At 38.2% G+C, this 19,871-nt stretch overlaps 2 protein-coding genes across 8 annotated transcripts; one reads left to right on the forward strand and one right to left on the reverse strand.

Moving 5' to 3' along the window:
• Positions 1 to 298: 298 nt before the first annotated feature.
• On the reverse strand, positions 299 to 4,060 carry alkbh4 (alkB homolog 4, lysine demthylase). Its single transcript, XM_044221749.1, has 3 exons — positions 3,925 to 4,060; positions 3,053 to 3,241; positions 299 to 2,020 (listed from the first exon to the last, which is right to left on the reverse strand). The coding sequence occupies exons 1-3, from the start codon at positions 4,039 to 4,041 to the stop codon at positions 1,499 to 1,501; spliced, it is 828 nt and encodes a 275-aa protein (XP_044077684.1). The 5' UTR covers positions 4,042 to 4,060; the 3' UTR covers positions 299 to 1,498.
• A 1,094-nt stretch (positions 4,061 to 5,154) lies between these two features.
• lrwd1 (leucine-rich repeats and WD repeat domain containing 1) lies at positions 5,155 to 18,582 on the forward strand. Of its 7 annotated transcripts, XM_044221743.1 has the most exons (17): positions 5,249 to 5,281; positions 6,056 to 6,128; positions 7,198 to 7,284; positions 8,131 to 8,365; positions 9,194 to 9,313; positions 9,527 to 9,673; positions 9,768 to 9,860; positions 10,073 to 10,465; positions 11,478 to 11,595; positions 11,759 to 11,868; positions 12,329 to 12,539; positions 13,570 to 13,642; positions 14,232 to 14,378; positions 14,483 to 14,589; positions 15,405 to 15,566; positions 16,120 to 16,229; positions 17,022 to 18,582. In XM_044221743.1, the coding sequence occupies exons 3-17, from the start codon at positions 7,205 to 7,207 to the stop codon at positions 17,172 to 17,174; spliced, it is 2,259 nt and encodes a 752-aa protein (XP_044077678.1). In that variant the 5' UTR covers positions 5,249 to 5,281; positions 6,056 to 6,128; positions 7,198 to 7,204; the 3' UTR covers positions 17,175 to 18,582. The 7 variants fall into 7 exon arrangements, with proteins under 7 accessions (XP_044077677.1, XP_044077680.1, XP_044077683.1 ...); XM_044221742.1 differs by lacking the exon at positions 6,056 to 6,128 and having other exon boundaries at positions 5,155 to 5,281; XM_044221745.1 differs by lacking the exon at positions 6,056 to 6,128 and having other exon boundaries at positions 5,155 to 5,281; positions 14,486 to 14,589.
• The last annotated feature ends 1,289 nt before the right edge of the window (positions 18,583 to 19,871 follow it).

The raw sequence follows: 19,871 nt of genomic DNA on the forward strand, positions 1-19,871 counted from the left end.
ATATATAACAAATAATAAAAAGGTTGGTTGCAGCAGCACAGCAGGGAGGATGATGACCTTAACATCAACAGCTACTTCTTTACTATGATGCTTCTCTGTACTGCAGCGGCTGAGCAGCTCAACCTCAGATCAGCTGAAGCCAGCAGTTCTCCTGCGTGGCTATGGCTTCACATTACAGCTGAACGCCACACCAAAGGCACAGCCATGCATGGACACGCTGGTGTATGCTGGATGAAATCTGTCACACCCCAGATCCAGTCACAACTGCATTCTACATAAAAAACAAGGTGAGGCAAAGTGTGTAGGAAATGTTTTTCTTTTTAATTAAAAGACAGAGATTGAGCTCTGCAGAAAATATGGCTTCTAAAGACTTGAAAAGCCAAGTTGGACTTTGTTTTTGTTAAAGGATAATTCTTAAGTCAGGGGTTAATTATATATACTGATGCAATTGGTGAAATTGTTGTCCATTTGACATTGTGGTAGAGAAGTGAAAAATAGCGCCTGATTTAAAAATACAGGAATTATCATGTACGAAAGAACAGACTCACACAATGTTTCTATTTTTTATTTATCCTTTATTTGTGATTTCTGATTACCTTATTTAAGATTGTTTGTTTTTCACTAAAAAGGATGCTCACTAAAAAGATGTGTATCCGATCTGTGATGCAATAAAAATACGTTTCTTAACAAAATGTAAGGTGAAGTGATTCCAGTATGTTTTAGTGACAGAGTTTTAAGCATATTTTGATGATTATCGAGATAATATTGCAAAAAGCAGTTATCTTGGCCTGGATAATCGCGACATAAAAATTTTGGTATCGTCCCATGCCTACCACATACAGTATATCCAAAAATTGAGGAACTGGCTAGCAACCATTAATAATTAAACTAAAGACATTCAAGGACAAGTGCTATACAGGATTGCTTCAGGTGACAGCTCTTTTGATTTACTTTTGTAGCTTTGAGTTTTCGTTTTAATTCAACTTTCATGCATTATAAATTTGTTTAAGACTGATAACCAGTATATTCTGGTAGCATATTTTTAATGTAACCAATAATATATAATATTTTTCTGTATGTGGTACCAACTGCACATTCATGTTACTAAACTCTGGCATGTAATAACTACATTTATATAATTCTCTTAGAAATTTGTGTTTGAAGTTTTAGCTATTGTCATCACATTAGCTGTTTATGGATGATGTACAGAGTCTTGCATAAAGTGATAAAACAATTCATTAAAGCATCTATGCTCAGGAATGAAAACATGAGAGACAGCAAAGCACAGCAATTAAAGTTACAATGTGTACAATTTTCAGGCAATTATCCCATCTTTCAAATTATTCTGATGGCACAACTGGTATAAGGCTCACTAAATGGTTTGATGATACACTATGGCCGTCACAGTCACCAGATCTCAACCTAATTGAACACCTATGGGAGATTTCTGGACCCTCATCTCTGGTAGTACAGCTTTCCTCTGCACCATCAGATCAGCCTATATTGGAGTCCCTCGGAAGCTCAAAGCAATGTTCAACAGCTGAGCTCCCAGCTCCGCATGCTGTCCTCCAGGTAGGAACTCTGCAGACAGCTCTCTGTAAGTGCTGCAAACTCTGCGCTCGTGAACATCCTCCCTGTGAATGGCATGTTTCCATCTATGCCGAGCCTCACCGTATAACACCACTAAAGATCTGCGAGGAAGATGCACCGCTACGTGGACTTCCTCTGCTAGTCCCAACTCTGGCAGACCCTGTTCATGGGACATAGTGAGTGTAGTGTTCGATAACATGTTTATGGTGACCAGACGTTCCCCCCACAGCCAGGAGTCGTCTAGGTGTGGATCGATGGTGGAACCTCGCTGAGGATGGTAATCCAGATTGCACTGCTCCACTGGTTGAAAGCCTGCTAGACTTGGCTCTTGCTGCATTCGGAGAACTAGTTTTTGGCTCAAAGCAGGGAGCCCACTGAAGCCACCTACACGCACTTTCCTTTTCTTAAAGTTAACTTTTGGGCCGAAGTCCTGCAACAATAAGGAAAATACTTTTGTTTATTTAATCAGAATATAACAATAATAAAACATTTATTTTTATTTTATATTTACACATATGATTCTTATACATATTACACAAATCAGCCAGAATATCTGCAAACAGGTGTGGGTGTACAGGGAGTGTCGCTGACAGAATCAAACAACCCTAAATTATAATGACCCTAAATAATAAAGATATAAAACTACCAATAAGTTGGAGAGAATTTAGATATATGTATTTATTTTTGATTAATAGATTCATTGATGATGATGACGATGATTAACAAATATAGAATGTGTTCTAATAATTTGGGTTTATATGTTATAATCTGCATAGTTTAACAGGCAAATGTTGGTTTTCATCCAACAACGAAAAAGAAAATTGGATCTACTATGGATGAGAAGATGAATGGGAAAGTGTTACTGCATATCAACAATTATCTAGCCCGTCTCTGTCGTACAATAAAAGGAGAGGACCCTTCAGACACCATTCATACATTGCCAATGTGAAATCCATTCCTAACAGTTCAGAAAAATACTCAGAGATGGATTACAGGGTCAAGAGCTTGTCATTGGTCATATCCATGGCAACGGCTGAGGTCTCATCTCATTGTGTATTTTATCCGTCACAGCCTGGCACCCTGGCAAACCGTATGTGATGTCCACAACTTACCTTATGTGATGTCCTGAAATCCACCAAAGCACTGTCTGCAAGTCCAAAATGTGGACATTTAGATTTAACCAATGTCCCTTCAGAGAGCTGTGAGTGATATCACAGATGCTATGTTTTCCTACAGTATATGCCAAAAATGTACAGTTTTTGGAGTAAGAAGATAACCCTAACAATAATCAAGCTACTTGAAAAACTATGATGTGACTTTGTCCTCAAGCCCTTGTTCTCTTGTAATGTTCTCTTGGAAAACTAAATATCAAGTAAACTCAGGCCAATGGGCATAATTTGGCAGTGGCCGTGTTGTGTGTGCGTGCTGATGACATAAAGAAACTGCACATGTTCCACATAACCTGTTTCCTTCGACCAGACTGGGACTCATTCCACATATCTTGGTCCATCGTGCTCGTCAGCTTTTTCTCCTCCTCTTCTGATATGAAGTCCTCCCACAGGAAGACACCAGGAAAGGGGAAGGACACGGCCTTGGCATCTTTGTGTATGGCATGCCTCGTCTCAGGATCGTAGCGGAAATGATGCACGATCTTCATAGACAAAAACAAAACAAACAAGGTCAGGTCTACTCTACATTACTAAGACACGGCATTCATGATTTTGTCATTTCTGAGGATGAACCACAATTTGACAGTATGAAATTAGTGTCCTTCTCAGAAAGTTGAGAGATGCATGACATTAGCCACTTGCAGTCCAGGAAGTGCAATACCATCAGTCAAGCAGAGATAAGTGTACAGAATACAGACACACACAAAAAAACATCCTTTCTAGTGGATACACAAAACTATCATCCTCATGTGGATGCTTTCTTCATTGCTTCAGCTGTGAACATATATGTGCCACTCCTGCACACACACACACGGGTAATATAACTGCACCACTACAGTAGTAGTAACGTCAGTAGTATATGTATTAGAGGCTGCAATATCGTTCTTAAGGAACGACATAATGTATTTTGTTATATCGAGAAAAGCTAGTAGTTAACGAGATACGTTATTATGTCGCAATTACGAAAAATACTGTAACAAAGTACTTTGTTACAAGGAGAAACCGAGACCGTAAGGTTACACGTTTGTTCACTAATAACTTTTTGGAGGACGGAATGTCCTGTGAGGGCATCCGTAGCTATTTGTGAGTACAGCTAAAAGCAGCTACGACTGTTTCCTGCTGATAAAAACAACGTAAAATACAATATTCAGTCAGATATGTTTACCTTTGGTCCATTCGCCTCCAACCGTCCTTTTCCCCGAAACTTTTCACATATGAGACACCGCCTAATGCCTTTACAAGCACATGAAGTAACACCGCCACTGCCGTCAGGAGCCATCATCTTGCATCTTCTTCTTCTATTGGTAGGTAGTCGGCCCGTTAAAATAGATAAATAGCGCCACCTAACGAAACGTGTGGTCGTGTTCACGACACACTGTATGAATGTTATTTAGGTTTTAGATGATTATTTAACCCTTTTTCTGCTGGAAAACATTTTAAAGAGTATTTTTTATTAAACAAGCATTTCAACACCAGCATTCAAGCATTTCATCTGTATAAACCAGTGGTGGAATGTAACTAAGTACATTTACTCAAGTAGTGTACTTGAGTACAGTTTTGAGGTTCTTGTACTTTACTGGAGTATTTCCCTTTTATGCTAATTTATACTTCTACTCTACTACATTTTGGAAATAAATGTTGTACTTTTTACTCCACTACATTTATTTGCCAAACATTAATATCTAGTTACTTTGCAGATATAAATCAACTAATAAATAATAGTATATTATTATAGGTTAAGCTACCCAGCAGTATATAAAGTAATTCAAATTAGCCCCATCTTTACCAGCTGCAACATTAAAGTAATTTACACATTAATGCTTCACTAATTATAATCCAGTAATGTAATATATATGATTCTGAAATCAGTCATTCTGCATAATGAGTACTTTTACTTTCAGTTCTTTAAGTATATTTTAATACTAATACTTATGTACTTTTACTTAAGTAACATTTATAATACATGACTTTTACTTGTAACAGAGTATTTTTTACACTGTATTGCTACTTTTACTTAAATAAAAGATCTGAATACTTCTTCCACCAATGGTATAAACATATAGAAATGAATCCAAGGAGCAGTAACCTATAAACCATACAAGAAAACAAATGAATACATACAAGGAAAAAAAAGAAGAAATAGATAAAAATGTACAAACATCGATAAAATAATACAGTACAGGGACAAATATGTTCACATCATTTCATGGCATTTTTACAACGTTGAAGTAACCTTTGAGTATTTACATTTTGGCACATATAATTTTGCTATTTTCATAACGCTGTTCTAATTCTTTGTTCTGCATGAAACCCCAAATTTTATATTAATATATTATTAAATTTTTTGTGGCCAACTATCTATATCCTCGCCATTGTGCTTTACCCGGCAGGCACAGCTCAGGGTAAAAAAACCCACGTAGTCAAAGTCGCTTTAAACCACGCCCACCGGATGTACGTAACTTTCCCCGGGAAAGCTCGGTTTCTACAGCCGTAGTGAGTTCACTGGAGTTGCACAAGTGTCGGTAAGTAACGATCCACGAATATTAACAGATTCATAAACCCTAATGTTTGTTTGTGGATGATAAACCATTAGAATGTGCACCAAAACTAAAGAATAAGGAGTTTATTTTCTCTAATGTTAACTTAGTAGCTTAGAGATACAAGGAAATTGCAGTCGGTACTTCCAACGTGGCTAGCTTAGCAACCATTAACCTAGTTATCTTGTTACTAAGAAAAACATCTGTAGAGCTTACTGATACAGATAGATATACAGATATTTTAAAGGTAAGACAACGTATCTGAAAAGCCAGTGTTGTTCGAGGTAACAAACCTACAGTTGTGACTGAAACTTGTGAGTGTTGATTTGTTATTGTCTCTGACCACTCTCAGGTAAATTAATTCTTCTCTGTGCTATACACTCTGAAATGCACGTGTGTTTTTTTATAGCAGGAAACCGTACATTCATAAAACAGATTGAATAAGCTAAACATTTTAAAGAAATTTTGTTTGCTAAGTAAACAATGAAAAGGGGGGTGGACGACAAAGCAGAGGATCCCATGCAATGTACCACTCATGCCAGTACAAAGGAAAACAACCACACTTTACTTTAACCATTGTATGTATTTAGAAGTGGGAGATTTGAAAAGAAGACTGACAGAGCACAAATTTTATATGAGGCAGTCATTTTGAGGAAAATATGAACAATGGCTGCATTTTACAAGGTTTGATTTGTTAAAACCTGTGAAGTCTAGTAATTCAAGGTTCAAAGTACATTTATTTTTCATTCTACAACACAGGACTGTGTTTCTTTCCCAGCCGGGGGAACTAACGTACCCCAGGGGGTAACGTTACGTCTGCAGTTGCCAGAGGGTATGTGGAAAAGTAGTGGAGTAGTTCAGCTAATTTGAAAAAGTAGAAATTATGATTTTTATCCACATATTTGTGATTAGGTGGATTTTTAACACGCAAATAGGATTACAAATTGTGAGGTCGAGCTTAAGTATATTTATTGCCACAGTAACCTACAAACTACCACCAACAATAGGCAGATTCCACAGGACATGCTTTAACACCACGTCAAAGGCCTCTTCATGTGGCAGTAGCACGAATGCAAACCTGAACTCGAACCCACTGAAGCAAAGAGGCTGAGCCTAAACAACAATAATATAATAATGTTAAAACATCTAGTATAAAATTGATTCAAATGAGCGTATTTAGAACATATCGAGGTGATATAGATGAAGGGGTTCTTGAACTCATCTAATAGGGCTGTAGGAGTATGTCAAGGTTGGGAACCACTGCCCTTGGTCAATTAGAGCTACACTGTGTAGTTCTCATTGTGTATGTTTACATTCAGTGTTTTTCTCACCAAAAGGCATTGTGTGTATTTTTTAGGCTTAACAGTCGTGTTGATGAATGAATACATTTCAATCCTTTATAAGTCTAAAACATGTTAATAAATGTTGGATTCTGCATTGCTTATAATAATATTTTCTACTTCGCTGCCTTTTGCTGGTGCATTGCTACATTTATTGACACGTTACTGCCACCAACTGCCTATCGGGGAACTGTGTGAAACCGTTGACAGGAATGTGCATTGCTTCACCCATGTGCTTGTGTGCATACACACATTTCTCATGTGTGTACTGGTAGAGCATGAGATACACACACATAAAATCAAAACATTGCTCCAGAGGTCCACTAGTGGCCAAATACTTCACAGGGTATCTGTTATTCCTGCTACAACTAAAAAGCAACTTGAGAATCACTTTTGCTGACTTCCAGAAATTGAAGTTCTCACCTTGAGATGTAGCGGAGTACTCAACAGACTTGAATCTTTCAACAGAAGAAGGCACTGAAATGACTCTTTAATACTCCACCCTTGCTCTACAGTTCTTTCTCTGGTATCTTAATTTTTGAATTGTGGTCCTTTCTACAGATAATCAATGGAGAAAATAACTGAGAAACTTTTACTGGAGAAAGGCTCTCCAAAAACCAACGAACTGGAGCAAATCAAGACACTGAAGTAAGCATGGTTTTATTCTCCTTGTGATTGTGTTTGTTTTGTAGGTGACAACTCATGACACATTGTAGTTAAAGTTGCACTGTACAGTGTGTTGGTGACCCTTATGTGCAGGAAGTAGCTCCTGATTTAATTTTCACTACCCAGATACTGTTTATGATGCACTAATCGGATATAGTGGACTGTTATCGGTGTAACACTGATCTAATTAAGTAAATCAGAAATGACACACATTGAATACTGTTTAAAACTTAAAATAAAAAATATAAATATTTGAAGCATTATTACTTTGACTTTGACATGAGGGTTAACTTCATGTAAGATGTCTTTTTTTTTTAAAGGTTTTCTCCTTTTTTTAAGGTTTGCATCAGTTTTTGTCACAAATGTATAAAGTACAATATAGGAAGTAGTTTCAAACTGAAGTTGAAGAAAGATGGGGCCTTTCGAAAAGGGAACTAAAACAGTAATGCATGGAAACATTGACGCATTTCTGTGTTTTTGTGTGCGGATGTGATTGAGGAACTCGAGTTTTAACTCCAATTTTAAGTTTAAAGTTATGCTGAGCTGAAAAGAAGAGTTGTTGCAGAGGTCATTAAATAACTACATGTCATACATACATAGCTATATACCACTTCTAATTCATATCTATATGCAACTCACCAAGAAGCAACTTGAGATATGAGCAATTTATGATCCTTACCGTTGACCTTTTTTATATTTTTGGCCTTGTGTATATTTTGGTTTTCTGTTTGTTAAAATTTTATATTTGCACTCATTCCTATTTTGTACTGTAACTGCTGTACAACAATTTCCTTCGGGATAAATAAAGCTCTATCTTATGCTATTCAGTCTATCTAGACTGGCGCTGAAGCTTCAGGACTTGCCAGTCAGGCTGCTGTCCCGCCTCCAGTCCCTGGAGCGATGGGATCTGTCTGGGAACAGACTGCAGGAGCTGCCCAAGAACCTGGAGCTGCCTGCGCTTCGCTATCTCGACCTCAGCGACAACCAGATGGAGGATGTTACCACTCTGGAGTCCCTAAGCAGTCTGGAAGAGCTCAAGATGGAGGACAATCTTTATATCACTGTGAGGACATGGCTAATGGCTGTGTATTTGCTTATAGTTCAACGTTTTAGAGGGGTTCTTTTTAGTAGAGTAATTCTCAGGCAAAAATGTAAAATATATATATATATATATATATATATATATATTGACCAAATTATATTGGTCATGTTCACACTTGTCTTTGGCATCTCCATCATATCTTAAAGGACCATAACATTGTGCAAGCTCCTTCACTACAAATCATTTCTAGGACACAGTGGGTCAGTGGTTAGCCTCACAGCAAGAAGTTGTTTTTGATTCCACCAGCCAGCTTGACCCTTTATGTGTGGCGTTTGCATATTCTCGCTGTGTCTGCGTGGGTTTCCCTAGTTCAAAGACATGCAGATTATGTGAACTGGACTCTCTGAACTGCCTGTTGGTGTGAGTCTGAATGGTTGTTTATTATGTCAACTCTGTGATAGACTGTTCAGGGTGTTCCCCACCTTTCGACAAATGTGAATTGGGATAGGCTTCAGCCCCTGAAGTGGGTATACATAATAGATAGGCGGATGGCATTTCTACCTTGCATTACTGCTATAGGCTACTTTTGCTTTGGAAATCCATTAGCAGTAATAGAAAGCATAAATAATTTGTAACAACTGGAAAAAGCCAAGCTAAAATATTGGTATGTTCCTTTTAAAAGGAGCAAAATTCTGGTTTAATTCTTAGTTATTTTTAAAGAACTGGTTCTTGTTTTATTTAACAAGTTTGATAATGCAAAGAACATCCCTGCATTCACACCTATTTTACTGTAAAATGACATGTCACTGGTTATTAGACTTGACTGTTAATGTTGCTTTTCTTTCTCAGGTGAGTGATAATTACAAGTTGATGGTGTTGTTGCCCAACCTGAGGATTTACAACGGTAAAGATGTCAGTACTACTGCCAACCACTTGCGCTACGTCTACAGTGAGAATCTGAGGGCCAGGGTATGAAACGGATTGCTTATTTTGCATTATTTTATGATATTAAGACTGTTGTGTCAGTGATCCAGTATAATACTCAGTCATGTTATAGGCTAAGAATGGTTGGAATGTCTCTGTAATGTTTCAAAATGAAATATTTCTGCTGCAAACGTGGCAGTACAGCACCATTTTATTTTAAGCTGTGGCCAGTTTACAAACTGTCTTTGGTTATTTAAGATAATTGCAGTTTGGGAGAAGAGCTTCCATCTCCCGGATCCAATCACAGCAGAGAAAATGTCCACTTTGGAGACAAACTTTGTCAGCGCTGCCCGTCAACAGGTTAAATTTGGACCCAGTTCAGTCACTGACTTCACCAAATGGAGGGTGAGTTCAGGATGTTAGAGAAATTGTGGCCCCCTTTTTTGTGTTGCCTTCTGTCATTTTTAGTAACCGTCTCTTTGTCTTCTTTGGTTCTTAGGTGGAGATTATGGCTAAGGAGTATCTGCGCTCTCTGACAGAACCAAAGGAAGAACCAGAGAGCAGGGAGTCTACTGATACTAAAGAGAACTGTGTAAGATTTCGAAGGATGACCTGCTTTAACATGCTGTCTATACCAAATTAGGCTGGGTGGTCATTGTGATTCCGAAACCATACAGTGACTTTAGAAAGTAATGGAATAATGGGTAATATGGTCCAGGGATAGTAAAGGAAATTCAGGATGTTGTGTAAATGATTAGCCCAGGAGTTGGTTTAAAGCTCATACTGTGTGTTTGCTTTTTTCAGGGTGTCTCAGCGCCTACCAAGAGGAAACAAACTGCATCAGTAATGGACACCAGCATAAGGCTGACGCCTCGCAAAAAGTTGCGCACAGATCTCCCAGCCTCCTCAGGTGAAGACAGCCCTCGCAAATCCAGTCTCCGCCTCAAACCTCAAACACTAACCCAGACCAGCACCGTCAGAATGAGCCCCCGCAAGACAGGTCAGCCTCCCTCTACCCCCACTAGAGGACAGATGAGGGCAGAGACACCCGGGAGAGGTTCTAAAGTGCGACAAACCAAAGAGGACGGAGCCCAGATTAAACAGAAGGAAGATGTCAGCAAAAAAGATTCTAAAGCCACAGAGCTGCAGAGAGATGCTGACATGCTGCCCACAATAAAGAGCTGCACAAAGACACAGGTAATATAATGTACAGCTATTAAATACTCAACCCTGTGTTAATCCTTCAATAACTTAAATAATAGTTTGCAAAAAGGCTGCGAGGCATCTGCAAAGGGTTACACATTGTGTGTATGGTGTTAAATCTGGTCCACAATCTGTCCACTTTGGCTCAGAGCAACCCAAGATACCTCAACAACTATTGGCCCAGTTCTCATGAAACTTGCTGTAAATATTCATAGTCCCCAGAGGATAAATCCTAATTTTTTCTATGAAAGATCCAAAATAAACACTTGTTAAAAAGTGTTGTTTTTTTTGGCATGGCTCCATGCCTGATGGCAATATCAGTTGCTCGGTCCACCGTTATGGTCCGGACTGAAACATCTCAACTATTGAGTGAATTGCTGAGATGTTTTCAGACATTCATGGCTCCCAGAGGACAAAACATAATGACTTTGGTGATCCCCTGACCTTTCTTCTGGCTCCACCATGAGGTTCAAATTTGTGGTTTTGAGTGAAATGTCTCCACAACTATTGGATGAATAACCATACCATTGGTACACACATTCATGTCCTCCTCAGGAGGAACTTTGGTGATCCCCTAAATTTTCATCTAGTGCCATCATCAGGTCAAATGTTCTATTTGTCCAATACTTCTGTTTGTGACCAAATACCTGCAGAACGAATACAATTCCTATCAGCCACAACTGTACTTTGTGTTTACCTCTAATTAGCAAATTTTAAGCATGCTAACATGCTAAACTAAGTTAGCATTAAACATTAAACCTGCATGTTAGCATTGTCATTGTGAGCATGTTGGCATGCTGATGTAAGAATTTATTTCAAAGCACCGCTATGACTAAGTACAGCCTCACAGAGGCTGGCTGTAAGTTGGCTTTATATCTGCACAGTAATGTTGAATGCCCAGATATTGGCATTTTCAGAATGTCATGTCATTAAACTCCCTTCTTTCCGACCACTCTGTTATCTCACCCACTCCATCTTCCTCTTTGTCCATGTTTCCTTCCTCCAGCAGCCGGTGCATCTGAAGCCTCTCCACGTCCTCCAGTGCCACAGTAAACAGGACAGCTCGGAGGACTTCTCTACCCAGCTGTGGGCCTGTGCTTTCCAGCCGCTGCCAGAGTCTGCTGGTACTGTTCAACAAATTTAGAAAAACAGGTTCCAGGCCTTTTTAAACGAGGCTTAGATTATTATAATGAAAGGCTTTAAATTTGAAAATAGATTTTAAAAGCTTTCCCATCATTATGCTCATCAGAGAAAAATAGAAATAAACTGTCTCTTTTCCTGTATTAGCAGGCGCTAGTGGAGGAAGTCGTTTGGTTGCTACCTGTGGTGGAGACTCTCTCTGTGTGATTGACTGTGAAACGGGGATGGTGATGAAGAAGTACAAAGTTCCTGGAGAGGTTTAGTCCATTTATTCTCTAAGTCTACAATAACAGTGTTCTAAAGGGCAGACCTCTGTGTGCACAAACATTTTTTAAGTTAATTGTATTTATCATCCTTTTCCATCCTTCTGATGAATCTGAACGCTGTCACTCTGGAGACGCATTATATTCACCAGAGAGGAAGGACGGACAAAAAAATGACAAAATCTCAACATCACAAAATTCACAATTACAAGGAAACGTCTCCTAATTGTTCTTTGGTCATGTGCTTGCATATTTTATGTTGACAGTAGCTAGCATGAATTTTGCAGACATTAGCACACTTATATGCATATATAGATCTAGGATTTCATATTCAGTCAGTTCAGTGAGTATATATGGATAAAACTGAGTTTTGATATCAGATGTATCATATTCAATCATAATATATAAGCTTCAGGTGTCTGATGTTGTTTGTATCTGCCGTTCCTCCCAACAGGTGTTCTTCTCCCTGGCCTGGTCCACAGTGATGATGTCCAGGGGAGGCGGGGCCTCGGCTCAACACTGCAGCATTCTAGCAGCTGGTGGGAAGAGAGGATTGGTCAAATTGATCCACCCCAGAAACAACGTGGCCTATGGGGAGTTCCGAGCCAGCCGCAAGTCGCTGTCTGTCCTCCGCTTCAACCACCACCAGGGAAACTTCCTCTTCAGTGAGTCATGGTTACTTCTTACAGATAAACAACCAACATTTTGAGTTCTGATTGTTTGACAGCCTCCCATTTCAGAGGTCCAACAGATTTAAGGATAATTCCTATCAATTACAACTTTTTTTTCATAGTTTTGGCCTTCTTTTATATCAGTAATAATTCCATTGTACTCACTAAAACTAGTAAATTATAATTATTCAGGGGGACAAATTTCCATATTTTAATATTTCATATATTGAAAGGGGAGTTTCATCGTAGAAACGGTTTCAGTCGTAGTCATCTGGACACTGTTTTCAGAATCAAGACGTTTCGGCTGCCATCCGGAAGTCATTCTCAATTGTGAAGAAATGGTCTGAGAAATTTAAGCTACTCTGTGTTACTTAAGCCCTGCCCTCAGGAAGGAGTCTTCCTGGGTTTCTGCTGTTTACCCTGCCTAGTTTCACCTGAAACTGACCTTCTTTTGTTTCCATGATGGCCCAGTAATCAGTAATCAGGCCTATTGTTTTCTGGCTGCACCTCCCTCATCACTGTTAAGTACCTGATTAGCATAGGATTGGCTTGACCATGGTGACACAGAGTAGCTTAAATTTCTGAGTTCTCAGTTTTTATAATTGAGAATGACTTCCGGATGGGAGTCGAAACGTCTTGATTCTGAAAACAGTGTCCAGATGACTACGACTGAAACCTTTTCTACGATGGAACATTCCTGGACGAATGAGGGACTACACCGTCTTATATTGAAAGGGGAGGTGAACCTGCGCTCCTCACAGCGATATGTTCAACAACTGGACACACTATTTACCCAACAGAATCTGCGTTTAGGCTTATCACATTTTTTTGTCTTCCTTCTCTGTACGATAAGCGTGTCCTCACCTGTTGAGGATTCTAGATGAATCTCTGACAGTGTTGTTTTTGAAGGAGTGTTCTTGAATGGAACTTCACTGTGCTAAATTTGATCTTACTAAAATCAACATTTTTTAAAATCTGATTTACTTCAGTGTGTGGTCTCACCAGTTCACCTTTTCTCTTGCAGCGGGATCATACGATAACAAGATAGTGATGTGGGACATCGGCGGAGTGGACAGCCAGTACAACTTCAAAGTTGTGTGAGTATATCTGCTTGGGCAGGTCACTTTTACACCTAGCTACAAATTAGTCTTTAGAATATATTTTCTAAGCCAAAACAACATTTTGAACAGACTGTCCCTTTTTTTTTTAAAAATTATAATTTTAACATTAACTTGGTCTATTTAGTGTTTGTCATAGCTTCATTAGCACTAACAGAGGGCCAATAGACAGTGGCTTTATTTTCACTTTCAAGTGAATTCCCTTGTTACTTCCTAAGCCATGATAAGCACGATCAATGGCGCTCGTCATATGACGTATAGTTTGGACATGTCCTGTGGAGATGCCTTTTTTTTAGGCTGCTTTATCACACTTTTGTCTGGAAAACAATCTACACATCTTGTGTATCTTTATTTTAATATTCATTTATAATATATATCAATCACCAGTTACTGGTAATTGATATATTCAATGTATTAGCAAACTTTGAGTCTTCTGACAGAATTAAAATTTTTAGAGTCTGAACAAATCTCAGCTGTACATTTGCATGTGATGTAATGGGTCTAGCAGAGTAGGGCAGAGGTTCAGGCTGAGATGTTTAGAATATTTCTGCCCTGTTTGTTCCTCCAGTCAGCTGCTGATGTTGGAGATCAGCGCCACCCCTCTGCACATCTGCCTCCACCCCACTTCCCTCAGCTCACACCTACTGGCTGCCTGTGAGGACGGCCTGCACTGCTACAACACACAACTCGGCAACAATAACAACACCACAAAAAGGTAAAGGCGTGTGTGCATATGTATGTGTTCTTGTATCCAAGAATGTATAAAGTCATACATGTGGATCAGTCAGTAGCATATAGTGTGTTTTTATTTTTTCTCAGTAGGTCTAAGGAAATGGAGATAACTTTTCCCATATATAAGAAGGAAGACAAAGAACATGACTACCACACCATTGATGGCCTGAGTTTTCTTACGGATGACATAGTGGGTAAGTCAGGCTCTTACAGTATGCCACAGTCTACAGTTAGTAATATTGGATGTAATTAGGATTTTTAGCCATGGAAGCAGCGTGGCTCTAGGGATGGCAAAGTCAGTCTGTCGGTCGCTCCACCACTTTGGTCCAGACTGAAATATCTAATAGAAATTATTGTACAAATTGCCATGAAATTTTGTCAAGTCACAGGCAGATATGAGAGGACTAGGTAGTGGTTAATTTAACAATAATCCAGTCTGAATTAGAAGTTTGTGTGAAATTGAGCACATATGTGAGCCTCTTTTACACAGATATACATTGTGTTTTATATATCTAACACTTAATTTGGAAATTGGTCAATTATGCTAATGCCCTTAGTAAACAAATATCCTCACTAATTATTACTTTAATAGGCCACTTGATGGCACTATAATTGCGTTTCATGTTAGTCCCTGACTAGTAAAGCCACGACTCCCAATGGACCACATGTCTGTTCGTACATTAGTGTATCTAACTATGTGTTTCATAACTATAAACCAGCTATGAAACAACTTAAGGCCCCTTTAGGTGCTTAAAGTTGTTGCTTGTGGTGATATGTTTGCATACGTGTAGTATTTTGTCTAATCAGTCAGAAATAGGAGAGTTTTGCCAGCTGTGTGTTCTTCATTTCAGTGTCAAATTGACATAACATACTTAAAGGGCCTTAAATTAAAATTCTAAAATCTGCAAAAACCCTTCTCCTAGCTCCCCCTTCTTTCTGTCCCTAATTTTGCTTACATTTTCTGTGTTTTTCTCTTCTTTTGCACCTACTGGTCATCATGGTCCTCTAGCCTCCAAGAACTACATGCATGGTTCCATTTACTTGTGGAGCTGGAGCAGGACCATGGCTCAGCGGCCTGACAAGAAGAGCAGGTCAGTGTGTGCTGTGGTTCTGGCTGAGCTGCAGTGGGCCAACACTGAGATTCCCTACCTGGCCCTCAACACATGTCCTGGTAAGTCCAAGTCAACAGCCTAATTTTTTTTCATTTAAGTTTGTTTGTGAATGTTCACACTTTAATTAATAAATTTTTACATTTGATGAATATACTGTAAATTTGTGGTGGGAACAAAAACTTTGGGTATGGGGAAATTAATTTATTTGAAATCTGTCAAACATAAATGGTGCATAAATGGTCTGAAAAAGGACCAATAGGACAAATAGTTAGTTGCATATGAGTAGTTCAATTGTAAATCACCTCTTTACTTTGAGGTGTATTACTCAGTACAAACAAAACACATATTATAGAACACTGATTATTGAGTGTAAATTCAGATTTGTTGACTGTTCTCCCCACTATAACACTGCCTTCAAATGTCAGCAGAGGGACCGAAGTGCTCTTCAAGCTGTATATCCAGTGTATTTGCTTTGTTTTAGTGTGTTCCACTTCAATCCACTGAGACATTGTATACTGTATTTCCTGAGCTTTTTGTTTGAGTAACGGAGTAAAAGGCCTTTCTGAACTCAAGTTGATGTTATACTGTGTGTGTTCATTCCTCTCTCTTTAGGCCGAGCCTACGTAGTGTGTGGTGATGACGAAGGCAGGCTATGGACATACCACGTCACCAACCTGCAGAAAAACAGTTTCCAGACAGGGAAACCCATACTGCCCACTGAGGTTTCCATCTCTTCTAAATGTCCATTTACTTTACAACTCTGCTTTCATAAAATATTGTAGGCTTATAAACAAATCCCCAGGTCAGCCAAAATTATTTGGAACGGCAAACAGTAAAATTACTACTCAAACTCTCCATTGTAAACATCTGTTACAGTTTACAGACTGACTTCCTGGTTCAACTACTGTACTGACCATAGTCGGATGTGTACAGTGTCCCTGTACAATAAGGGATGATTACTGACATTTTGGGTGTGTTCACTTCTAATTTTACCTCCAAATAAAGTGGTTTAGGTAATCTAAACTTTTAAAGGCTAAACTGTTTACAACCTGTCTGATCGTCTACCTTCTTGTGCTTGTTGAATGTTGCCACACACCCATATTTCAACAGTAATCTCTTTCATGTACAGAGGGACTAACTTTTAATGACTAACACTGAAAGGCTTCTCAGTTATACTGTTATAAATGTGACATCATCTGACATCATCATAACAAAGTTACACAAAAAATTAGTTAATGTTTTTATGGGTAGTAGATTTATGATCAGATCAATGCAAAAAGCCTTTCAAGATTTGATTAGTTTATTTCATTTCACCTTGAAATGCAGTGGAAATTTGCATCAGACACGTGACATTTCATTATTTTGTTAGCATGTTGTCCTTTCCATTCGCAACACATCATACTGAGCAAAAATCAGTATTTAGATGGACAGCCATCCAATGAAACTCCTCCTCATATGCAGTATCTTTGGCTTTGCTCACCACTCAGCCTCTAACGTGTTCTTTGTTTTGGCAGGTGTTGGAGTGGCCGGCCCCGGTAAGGAAGGGCCTCAGCCAAGTAGAGGGCCCCTCCATCAACAGTGTAGCAATGGACCCTGAGCTCCGCTTCCTGGTGGCCCTTAGTGATAAGAATATGGTGATAGTGTGGAAGAGAGAAGAGTCCTCCTAAGCAACACGGGGTGTGTGACTGCACCTCATGAATGGAAGTCTTACAGATCTCTAGGTGTTTTGATACAAATCCTTAAACAGATGAGAGTGTACCAAATTTTGGTATTTTTGAGGTAAGACATCAAATTAAGTATTGGAAATGTGATGGAAGATTACCTCATTTCAAAGTAAACATCCATACAGGTTGTTTCTTATAACACCAACATTTTAATACAGACAGACTGTAGTGATCCTGTCTGCGATATGTTTTGGGGTTGTTTTTTTTTTTTACTCCTTTTTCTTCAGAATTTGTTTGGGGAAAGTGATTTTCATTTTGATGCCTCAGTGGGATCTGTCAGAGCAAGTAACAGCAGATCAAAGGAATACAATAACAGTATTTTTCATTTTTATTTGAAAATGTATGGCATAAAATTTGAAACTCTTTGATTTGCAGAATTTCATACTGATAAGTTGCTGTTGTTGGGATTATTAGCGTAGCCAAGGGAAGTTTCAATTGTCACTATGTGACACATAATTCTTTGTTTTTGTATCTTAAAAGATACAGCATGTAAAATGTCCAGTCCAACCATGAAACATGTTGTCAATTTCACAAATGGTGAGGCAATCTATTCAATGTAATGACTTACTGGAAATTGGTCATAAAAAAAGGAACATTGTAAACATTTGAAACAGACCACAACACTATATTTAAGTCTACATAATTACAATAATGCAACATGGGCTGAAAATGCAGCTGTGATTGGCCTCAGGCATTTCATTGTAGGTCTTGTTTTATGGTCCCTTTAGTCTGTGGTTTTAATTGAGTCCTTGGCACAGTTTAATCTCATGGTTCGGGTATGATTTTAGTTGTGCTTCCTTCCTGTTCAGCTGTAGTAAAAAGATGCTGATTAATATTAACTCCAAATGATTCTTTTTTTTTTTGTTGCCAGTTTGTTATAAAGACTTTATAAGGTAATTTAAAAATATGTCAGGATTGTGTTTACAGCTTTTTGTGCTGCCCCCAAGTGGCAAAAAAATAATTAATGCAGGTTTTACCAACAAATAAAGTCAGTGGCCTTTATGAATAGGACTCAAATGTACATATTTGATGTGAATAATTGTATGTGAATGAACCATGTCTGCTATTTTAAGGCCAGTCTTTGGACCTTTTATGTTTAATGTAACTTTGTAATATTTTGAATTGATACTTTGTAACATTAATTAATACAAACATGCCTCACTAAAAAGTCAATACTGTTGTGAGGAGTAAAGCAACTGACTGCTGAGCAAATGAATGCAGTACAGCGTGTCCCTTTCTACTGTGTAATCCTACAGTAGTTCTAGTGTACCTGTGTTTCTGTGTGCAATCCACCATGTTTTCATGTGTTGTGAAGTACAAATATTTTGATTTAATAAAACAAATTACTGCATTTTTTGACTTTCTTGTGTATATGCAGTGGTGGAATGAAAGGACAGTTGACATTTATTTAAAATGCCATCTGTATTGTTAATAAACCAGTCATCATTTTTCAATTTTACTATTACAAGGTCCCTGGCAGAATCAAACCGGGGACATGTGTATCTCAACCACAAGGTTACCCACAATGCCTCTGCTGTAAGAATTAAATTACAATTCATTCACACCTTGTGATTAATCCCGCTGAAAGCTGCTCATTGTATCTGACATTACATATTCTCAAATGTATTGGAGAATCCAAGAAAGAAAGGTTATGCAACATATTAACCAAAGATAATGTGTAATATATTCTGGGGTAGGATAAATACCATTTATAGTTTTCAATCATTTTTACAGTTAATATAGGTATTTAGAGTAAGCTTTATTTTTCATTAGTTTTTGCTTTTATTGTTGAAAATATAATTATTGTGCTTGCTGAACAGACAGATATCATGAACTTAATGAGTTTTTACTTGTCTTGCTGTGTGAGTATTGGACTCCATATTGTTTTACAAAATAATGGCTTCTGTTTGTTTACTCAAATGTATGCCCTCGGAGCCCCTTAACAGGTAAAACAAAGATAACTTGTAAAGCAGTTATATGAGTAATCTAATTGTGACTGTGTGAGTGTTTCTGAGTCTTATATGTATAATCTGTAACTACAATGAAACAGGGACCAAATAAAGCTCCAGGTTGCAGTCCTTAACTTATTTGTGTTTTGGGTGAGGGAATACTCTAAAGTATGTTTGCCTATTGTAAATGGATTTAAGAAACATATGGTATAAATGTGTATTGATTCCTGGATTGAACAGACCTTTTAAGGTGTCTTATCAAACTCAAGCTGTGGTAACTTTAGCTATATTTGTCATATTCTTCTTCCACCTCTTTTATTAAATTTAAAGCAAACGTGGAATTATTAACTGAAGGTCGAATCAATACAAATGTACCAGCACTTTGTATTGTATTCAAGGAAATATGTTGGCAAACATGGATAGCTCTTTCCTCCCTCTGACTTTAGTTACGGTCAAAAATCTTTCCCCTCTCTTTTTCCAAAGAGTTTTTATGGCTGGCAAGAAATTGGATGCCTCAATAGTTTGTCAGATGCTTACCAGCTGTCTGACATAATGGTAATCTTTTTTACTCAGAAAAACAAACGTCACTAGTATTTCTTCATAGTAAAATGAGGAAGGAATTTGCAACCTCAAATATTGAAATAAAACACCTCCCTACAGCAACATTGTCAACCGAAAATGCAAAATGTAG

This window comes from Siniperca chuatsi, linkage group LG14 (assembly GCF_020085105.1).
Source record: "Siniperca chuatsi isolate FFG_IHB_CAS linkage group LG14, ASM2008510v1, whole genome shotgun sequence".
Classification (NCBI taxonomy): Eukaryota; Metazoa; Chordata; class Actinopteri; order Centrarchiformes; family Sinipercidae; genus Siniperca; species Siniperca chuatsi.